The sequence below is a fragment of the Chiloscyllium plagiosum genome, unplaced genomic scaffold (assembly GCF_037043375.1).
Source record: "Chiloscyllium plagiosum isolate Xiang-an unplaced genomic scaffold, Cpla_swu_hap1 HiC_scaffold_28, whole genome shotgun sequence".
Taxonomy (NCBI): Eukaryota; Metazoa; Chordata; class Chondrichthyes; order Orectolobiformes; family Hemiscylliidae; genus Chiloscyllium; species Chiloscyllium plagiosum.
The window spans coordinates 13220464-13229606 of record NW_028270166.1 but is presented as its reverse complement, the minus strand read 5'-3'; the positions used below and the strand labels follow the sequence as shown (position 1 = coordinate 13229606).

Below are 9143 nucleotides of genomic sequence, written 5' to 3'. Positions count from 1 at the left end.
TTCCTAAGATAATAATAATCATGCGAAGGGAGGCTCAAATCTCAGGCACAGTTTTGAAGTTTCAAAGAGGGATAAGAAATAGGTAAGGGTTAACATTATCTTGGTACTCTGTGTAGTCATGAAGTTAATTATACAACTGATCTTATCTCCCTGACATGATTATCATTTAGTCCTTCAGAAGATGAGAAACATGGCAAGGAGCAATACGGCAAGATACATTAACACAATTAAGTGATCTACCATTATGGTCCCTTGGCCATTAATTTTGTATAAGTATTGAACAGCAGCAATATATTCTTTATTCTTGAGGGCACAGGATTCACTTTTAGAGTGATTAGTAATACTGAACTAGAAAGAACAAGGAAAATCTAAAAACTGATAACAACCTGTCTTTCTTTTTCAAGTGTGCATTGACCCACTAGGGATTTCTAACAATATCTGTTATTATTTTGGATAGCTAATATTTTTTTCATTGCTGCTGTACCCTATTTATCAGATTATTGTAAATTTATAATTAAAAATCATCATATTGATTTGTATGCCTTGTTCTGGTCTACTTTTATTATTTCATTACATACAGTCATTCAAAATCTGTGGATCAACTGAGAATTTTCACACATGACCCAGTAAGCATCTTCATTGCTTTGTGATTAAGGCCAAGTTTCTTTTTTCTTTCAATTATTTAAATTAATGTATGCCATTTGCCTCAGAGTCAAAGCATCTGCCATGAAAATTAGTTAGAGTGGACATTATATCCAACAAATGGACTAAAGAGCAGTTGGATACAAATGTTGTGCTGAATGTTGTAAAACTGCAGTGACCCTAGAATTATGTTTATACCATTATCAGTCTACATTGAGTACTACAACATAAAATACTATAAATATATATATATATATATATATATATAAAATCTTCACATATGATTTGAAGATCTGCCATTTCATTCCACTACAAGATGTGGAACATACGTTACAGAATTGTTTTTTTTTGCAAAATATGCTATCACCATTCATTTTGGAAAGAAAGTTCTGAGCCATTGAACATTGCCAGCATTCTTTGCATATCTTCCATGAGGAAGACAGTCTTTGGGAACCACTCGCAAGAGCTTAGCTATGATTCTTGTCCATTTTCCTTTTCTGTGCTCTGCTCTTGAAGGGAGCAAGAATTGAGTCTTCCTTTGACACTGTCATGATTGCTGTGGGTATGATTGCTGGCATTTCCCAGTCGGCTTGAGGCTACTACAGCCTTAACAGCTGCCTATCAAAGCAAAATCAAAACAGCACAACATCTCAGTATTTTTTTCATCATGTACTACAATGGAAGGCTCAGTTAAGTATACACCATAGTTTATTTAAAGTTTCTTTCTAGCTGTAAGCAGAAGATGGTCATTTACATGAAGCATTATTCTAAGAAATGCACAGATTGCTTGTGAAATATGTGTCAGTATTTCTCTCCTGAGAGTTAATGTTTTGAAAATTTGCATATTACTTGAGCATCTAAATATATGGAAAACAAGAGATCAACAGCAAATTCATCAGGTATAGATGTCAGTCATAGATTATCAACGAAGAAATCCTATCTCAGCATTTTCATTGTTTACCAATTTAGAATTTTTTAATTCATTTAGTTACAGTTCTTAAATTTCTAAAGTAGGTTAATGTTTGGGCCTTCTCTCATAGCATGTTCCTATTTGCCATGAACTTGAAATAACAAAGTTGCTTTTCCAAAGGAAGCACTTGTTAGTAACATATCCAACTGATGTCATTGATCAATAATATATTTACTTGCCAACATTTGAAATTGGCATGAATTTGGTAATCACATAAAACAGACCTGTATTTGAATGTAGTGCATGACACTTTAATGTCAAGTGATATGATAGAAAGTTTTTATGTTGATGAGAAGGATTAGGATAAGGAGACATGACCACAAAATCAGAATGAGGCCATTTGGAAGAGGGTGCTCAACCTATTCAGAAAATAGGTGATATAAATGTCATTATTTCTCCTTAAAAATCAGTACATGATAATTCAATTCATAATTTAAAATCTGAGATTGATAAACATTTGCTAGCCAAGGATATTAAGGGATATTAAGACAGGAAAGTAGAATGAGGATATAGATCAGCCTTAATTTAATCGAAAGCCTGAGGGGCTAAATCGCTTACTTCTGTTCCTCAGTTTACTGGGGTTTGAAGGACTAATTTCGAAAGGAACTTTCAAAGCCAACTGTTTTTGTTGTCATTAGAGTCATAGAGATATACGGCACGAAAAGAGACCCTTTGGTACAACTCATCCACGCCAACCAGATATCGTAAATAGGTCTAGTCCCATTTGCCAGCATTTGGCCCATATCCCTCTAAACCCTTCCTATTCATTTACCTATTCAGATGCCTTTAAAATATTGTAATGTTACCAGCCTCCACCACCTCCTCTGGCAACTCATTCCATACATGCACCACCCTCTTGTGAAAAAGTTGCCCCTTAGCTCCCTTCTAAATCTTTCCCCTCTCACCTTAAACCTATGCTGTCCAGTTTTAGACTCCACCACCCTGGGGAAAATACCTTGTCTATTTTCCTTATCCATGCCCTTCATGATTTTATGAACCTCGATAAGGTCACCATCTAGACTCTGACGCTCCAGGGAAAACAGCCCCAGCCTGTTCAGCCTCTCCCTACTGCTCAAACCCTCCAACCCTGGCAACATCCTTGTAAAACGTTTCTGAACCCTTTCAAATTTGTGCACTGATATCCTAATATCATGATGTTAGGTAATACCATGAAGGTATTACAAACATTATCTCCAGAAGGAACAATCAATTTTGGAATAATTTAAGACTCAGTTACCATTTATTTCTCCCCTGTCTTGCTCAATGTTGTCCTTTGGGGTTTTAACTGCCAAAAACAATGTTGCCACTGATTAATAATCTGGCAGAGAAAGGCTGTTATAGTGCAGATTAAGTGACTGGAATGAGAGAATCGCAGAACAATGGTGTGTCAGCTGCCAAACTGGAAAAAAGCAGATAGTCTGAGTGGGGGTGTGTGGGGTGGGGCATGGGGAGGGGAAAGGTCTCTAGACTCTGGAGAAGAGTCATCTAGACTCAAAACATTGGCTTGCTATCTCTCCACGGATGTTGTCTGTCCCGCTGTCATTTTTTGTTTTCAATAGATTCATCTGTAGAATAATTAAATCTGATTTAATCCTATTTACATACCTTATTGCTGTAGTAAAGTGGCATCTGCTTCATTGTTGCTACTAAGAATGACAAGTGAATGCTCCTTGAATCAGCAAAGTTCCTGAACATTGATATCTATTGATACCACACTTTTATTTACAACTTCAAATAAGAGTGATTATAGTTTTCAATAAGAACTAATTCCACCCCACCACCAAGGATATATTTCCCTCCCCACCCCTATCAGCATTCCGGAAAGACCACTCCCCCGCGACTCCCTTGTCAGATCCACACCCCCCCACCAACACAACCTCCACTCCCGGCACCTTCCCCTGCAACCGCAAAAAATGCAAAACTTGCGCCCACACCTCCCCCCTCATTTCCCTCCAAGGCCCCAAGGGATCCTTCAATATCCATCACAAATTCACCTGGACCTCCACACACATCATTTACTGCATCTGCTGCACCCAATGTGGCCTCCTATACATTGGGGAAACAGGCTGCCTACTTGCAGAACATTTCAGAGAACACCTCTGGGACACCCGCACCAACCAACCCAACACTTTAACTCCCCCTCCCACTCCGCCAAGGACATGCAGGTCCTTGGCCTCCTCCATCGCCAGACCATGGCAACACGACGCCTGGAGGAAGCATGACTCATCTTCCGCCTAGGAACCCTCCAACCACAAGGGATGAATGCAGATTTCTCCAGCTTCCTCATTTCCCCTCCCCCACCTTTTCTCAGTCCCAACCCTCAGACTCAGCACCACCTTCTTGACCTGCAATCTTCCCGACCTCTCCCCCACTACCCCCTCTCCGGCCTATCACCCTCACCTTAACCTCCTTCCACCTATCGCATTCCCAACACCCCTCCCCTAAGTCCCTCCTCCCTACCTTTTATCTTAGCCTGCTTGGCACACCCTTCTCATTCCTGAAGAAGGGCTTATGCCTGAAACGTCGATTCTCCTTCTCCTTTGATGCTGCCTGACCTGCTGCGCTTTTCCAGCAACACATTTTTAAGCTCTGATCCCCAGCATCTGCATTCCTCACTTTCTCCTAATTCCACCTGTACCTATATGTGCATGCATGGGATCAAGGGAAGGAAGACTTTAAGGCAGAAGTGTAGTCTCGGATAGGTATATGCCATTTCAACATTTAAAATTAATTTATTGCATAATTCCCTGCTTAATGTTCATTCACTCACTTTAAGTTTGCGCCTTGCATTAAATTCTTGCATTTTCTTCTGAGCGTTGTCCATATGAGCAATATTAGCCGCTTTCCCAGTCACCCAAGGGTGTTGCAAGGCCTGATGAACTGTTAACCGTTTCTGTGGATCTTGCACTATCAGTTTTCTAACCTGTATGTGAAGAAACGATGCCTTAGAAATAGCACTAGGAAGAAATCTCATTGGTTGTGAATCACCATTATTGAACATGATCTTAACAAAGACCATTTCAACATTCAAATTTACTTTATCAAAACCTGAGTTTTTTTAGTGAGTTTTTTCTTTGGTTGCAAAGTTGTCCCATTTCTTTTTTTCACATTTTGTTGCATCCTGATGCTTTTTAACGCAAACAAAATCTGTCACATCAAATTAGTTTAGATTAGATTACTTACAGTGTGGAATCAGGCCCTTCGGCCCAACAAGACCACACCGACCCGCTGAGGCGCAATCCACCCAGACTCATTCCCCTACATTTACCCCTTCACCTAACACTATGGGCAATTTAGCATGGCCAATTCACCTAACCTGCACAGTTTTGGACTGTGGGAGGAAACCGGAGCACCCGGAGGAAACCCACGCAGACACGGGGAGAATGTGCAAACTCCACACAGTCAGTCGCCTGAGGCGGGAATTGAACCTGGGTCTCTGGCGCTGTGAGGCAGCAGTGCTAACCACTGTGTAGTTGGAAGATTCAGAGGCACCAAATGCAGTTCGATAGCATATTTAGAGCATTAGAGTGATTAGCTTCAATTTCTTATTTTTAAATTCATTCATGGGATGAGGGCATCGCTGGCTAGACCAGCATTATTGCAATTCCCAGAGAGCAGTTAAGAGTCAACTACATTGCTGTGGGTCTGGAGTCACATGTAGGCTAGACGAGGTAAGGATGGCAGTTTCCTTCTCTAAAGGACATTAGTGAACCAGATGGGTTTTTTTTCCAGACAATCAACAGTGGGTTCATGGTCATCATTAGACTCTTAATTCCAGATTTTTATTTAATTCAAATTCCACCATTTGCCGTAGTGGGATTTGAACTTGGGTCTCTGGATTAACAGTTCAGCGATAGTAATTTTGAGAAGACTTGTAGCTCAGGTTGTAAGTTTGCTCACTGAGCTGGAAGGTTTGTTTTCAGACGTTTTATCACCATGCTACGTAACATCATCAGTGAGCCTTTGGTGAAGCTCGGATGTTCTGTTCTGCTTTCTATTTATGTGTCTTGATTTGTTAAGGTGGGTGATATCATTTCAGTTCTTTTCCTCAGAGGTTAGTAAATGGGATCCCAATCAGTGTGTTTATTGATGGAGTTCTGGTCTGAATGCCAGGCCTCTAAGAATTCCCGTGAATGTCTCTGTTTAGCCTGTCCTAGGATGGATTTGTTGTCCCAGTTGAAGTGGTGTCCTTATTCGTCCGTATGTAAGGACACGAGTGATAGTGGGTCATGTCTTTTGGTGGCTAGTTGGTGTTGGTGTATCCTGGTGGCTAGTTTTCTGCCTGTCTATCCGATGTAGTTTTATTACAGTCCTTGCAAGATATTTTGTAAATGACATTTGTTTTGCTGGTTCATGGTATAGGATCCTTAAGGTTCATCAGTAGCTGTTTCAGTGTGATGGTAGATTTGTGGGCAACCATGATGCCAAGGGGTCGGAATAGTCTGGTTGTCATCTCCGAGATGTGTTCGATGTGTGGCTAGGGCGTTGCTAGGGTTTCTGCGTATGTTTGTGTATCCTGGTGGATAGTTTTCTGCCTGTCTGTCTGATGTAGCATTTGTTACAGTCTCTGCAGGATATTGCAGGGTAGAAAATTAGCCACCAAAAGACATGACTCACTATCATTAGTATGCTTACATATGGACGAAGAAGGACACCATTTTGACTGGGACAACACATTCATCCTAGGACAGGCTAAACAGAGACATGCATAGGAATTCCTAGAGGCCTGGCATTCAAACTCGAACTCTATTAATTAACACACTGATTTGGACCCATTTTACCAACCTCTGAGAAAAAGAACCGGAAATTTATCACTCACCTTAACAGACCAAGACACGCAAATAGAAAGCGGGACAGAACACCAGTGCTTCACCGGAGGCTCACTGATAGTGTTACCTAGCATGGTGATGAAACATGTGAAAACTACCTTCCAGTTCAACGAGCAAACTTACAATCTGAGTCCAGTAATAATAACACTAGGCCATCATCTCCCCATTATAATAATAGGATCATCATAAGTAAGTAAAACATGACAACTTGTTCGTATATACACTGATAAGATCTTATAAAACAAAAATAGCTGCTACCCAACTCTCAGTGCAATTCTACCAAAAGTGACCATGCCAGCAGAACAGATTGAAAGTCCCCAATATGCAGAATGACTCAAGATGGATAATGGAATGATCGACATTTGGCTCCTCATCCTTATGTAAGGAGTAGCCCAACTCTGACCACTTTGAGCAGCTGACTGGGTCCAAGCCCCTGAACTGATACCACAGGCTGCCCTTTACTTCCTGTGCCGTGATCACCTGACTGAAGGCTATCCCCAAGTGACTTGACTGAGGCCTAATGACAACCCTGGTATTCTTCCTTCCCTTGTGTTTGTGTTAATTGGCAAGGCAATACAGAAGTAAAATGCACCTGGTTTCTCTGGCTAAGGGGCAAAGCTCAAAGGCAAGTAAAATGCAAGGCAGACATGCTGTCAGCATCCAGGTGGGTTTGGAGCAAGTGAGCACTATGATAGAGATACCACAGAGTCTAGGAAAGATAACGAAATATTACTTACAGTGAGTATTTTAAGACTATGTTAAATTAAAACATGAATGTAAAAAAGCCCAGAGATGCAGTCTGATCCAGTATTTAAGATGGTGCACATCTCTGAGTGCAGTGACCTTGCCTGAAACATTACAATAACAGCCAATGAAGCCCAAGTTACAAAGCTGAAATAGAAAAGCTTCCTGTAACTGGCACAAGGGCTGTTAGAGGCTGGCAAATATTGAATGCTAATTTCCGTACACATTGGGTGCATGTCGTTGGTGCGAATGGAGTGTGTCCTGACTCTGCTGTTGGCCACTGAAATTAACTTAAAATGCCCTTGATAAAGAGGGGGAAATCTTACATTATTCCCATTCTGAGTCACTATCCATGAGGTCATATCTTGAGGTAAACAAGTTGAAAGTAGTTGAACGAAGGTACTTTCCTCCATGGTAAGTTTTTTTTATTCATTCATGGGATGTGGGTGTCGTTAGCCAGCAGTTGTTGTCTGGCTGGTGGTGAGCTGCCATCTAAAACCATTGCAGTTATTGGGATGTAGGTATACTCACAGTGCTGTGAGGAAGTAAGTTTCAGGATTTTGATCCAATTCCTTGAGGTTCCTCCAAAGTCTCACATACAGTATTCCAATCCCTTAACAAAAGCTTAAAGTGTCTCATATTCAGAATAACTTCAAGTTCATTCACGGTACTCAGCAGCTCTGAAACAGCCCTTTCTGCTTGTATCTTATAACACACAAACTATCAGCTTATCACTTTATACCTTATTATTTGAGATATAAACGCTTGCTCAGATTTCTGCAATACTTACCAGATCTTTTGCATTTAGAGACACATCATCCCACCAGGGGGAGACAAATTCATAGTCACAGTTCAAGATCCTGCTGTACATATACTGGTCACCCCTTGCATCAAAAAATGGTTCAAACCCACAAAGCCTAGGAAAAATAACAAAAGTTAACTTACAGAGAGTATTTTAAAACAATGTTAAATTAAAAACCGAAATATAAAAATTAGGAGAAGTGGTTTGATGTGGAAGGTGTTGCTCACCAGGTAACACTTCAAAATTTCATAACTCTAACAACAAATCAGGCTATACCCTGTAGGTCACATCTTCCTCTTCTCTGCCTGGGATTTTGAACTTGACACAATGAAAGCAGATTTTGGTATAAACTGTTCACTATTTTCCACCAATCCATTACAACAGCTTCCTAGGAGGCATCCAAATCACACAGCACAACACTTGAACTTTCACTGTATGGTGACCAATTGTCAGAGTATCCTGACCAGGCAAACCTTATTATGGGTTAAGGTGCGCCAACCTGGTAATGGTTACAGGGATTTTTTGTTAGAGTTGGGTCAGCAGCGATCCTCATGCTGAACTGGACCAACTGCTACCAGGCCAAATATGTAGGCTGGACAGCAATAGGTTGGCCTGAAACCTGATATTACCTCTGTGCAGGCAAGCTGCTATGGGAATGTTAAATGTAGTGGCAGAATGGAACAGTGTCATCAATAGGCACCTCATGCTGCACCACATCTAATTCAGTAGAACAGCATCAAACATGGTGAGGAAAAAGTTGTGAGTACTTCATGTAGGTGCACATAAGGTTAAAGCAGAGGAGAAAATAACTCCTGAAAACTTCTGACATGAAATCAGTATAGAAGGGGGTAAAGGCAAGGAGCACCTTCTTAACTGTGGCTAATTTACTCTGGAAAAAAACTTCAGCAAGGTTAAAAAAGAGACTTAAAATGTCTGAAATTTGCAGAAAACATATGGCTTTTAAAAACTGTCATTTCATTTTCACATTTGCTTAGACAGGTTTAATCAGCAGGCTACCACAATTTATGCATGAAATTCAACAGCTTTAGAATAATTCAGCTGAGAAACTGCCTACAATTAATAAAGTTAGCAAATCAAATTAGTGCCAGCATGAAATCGAGCCCCAAGGTTGGTTTGCTTTGTGTTACCTATGTTT

At 40.6% G+C, this 9143-nt stretch overlaps 1 protein-coding gene across 1 annotated transcript in view; it reads right to left on the bottom strand.

The window, feature by feature from the left end:
• Positions 1-466: 466 nt before the first annotated feature.
• LOC122565403 (calcium/calmodulin-dependent protein kinase type IV-like) overlaps positions 467-9143 on the bottom strand; it is a 151295-nt gene continuing 142618 nt past the window's right edge. Inside the window, exons 9-11 of the mRNA XM_043721352.2 lie at positions 7976-8102; positions 4383-4535; positions 467-1260 (exon numbers count right to left, since the gene is read on the bottom strand). Coding sequence (XP_043577287.1) covers positions 1114-1260; positions 4383-4535; positions 7976-8102 — 427 coding nt within the window. The 3' untranslated portion in view covers positions 467-1113. The remainder of the gene's footprint in view (positions 1261-4382; positions 4536-7975; positions 8103-9143) is intronic.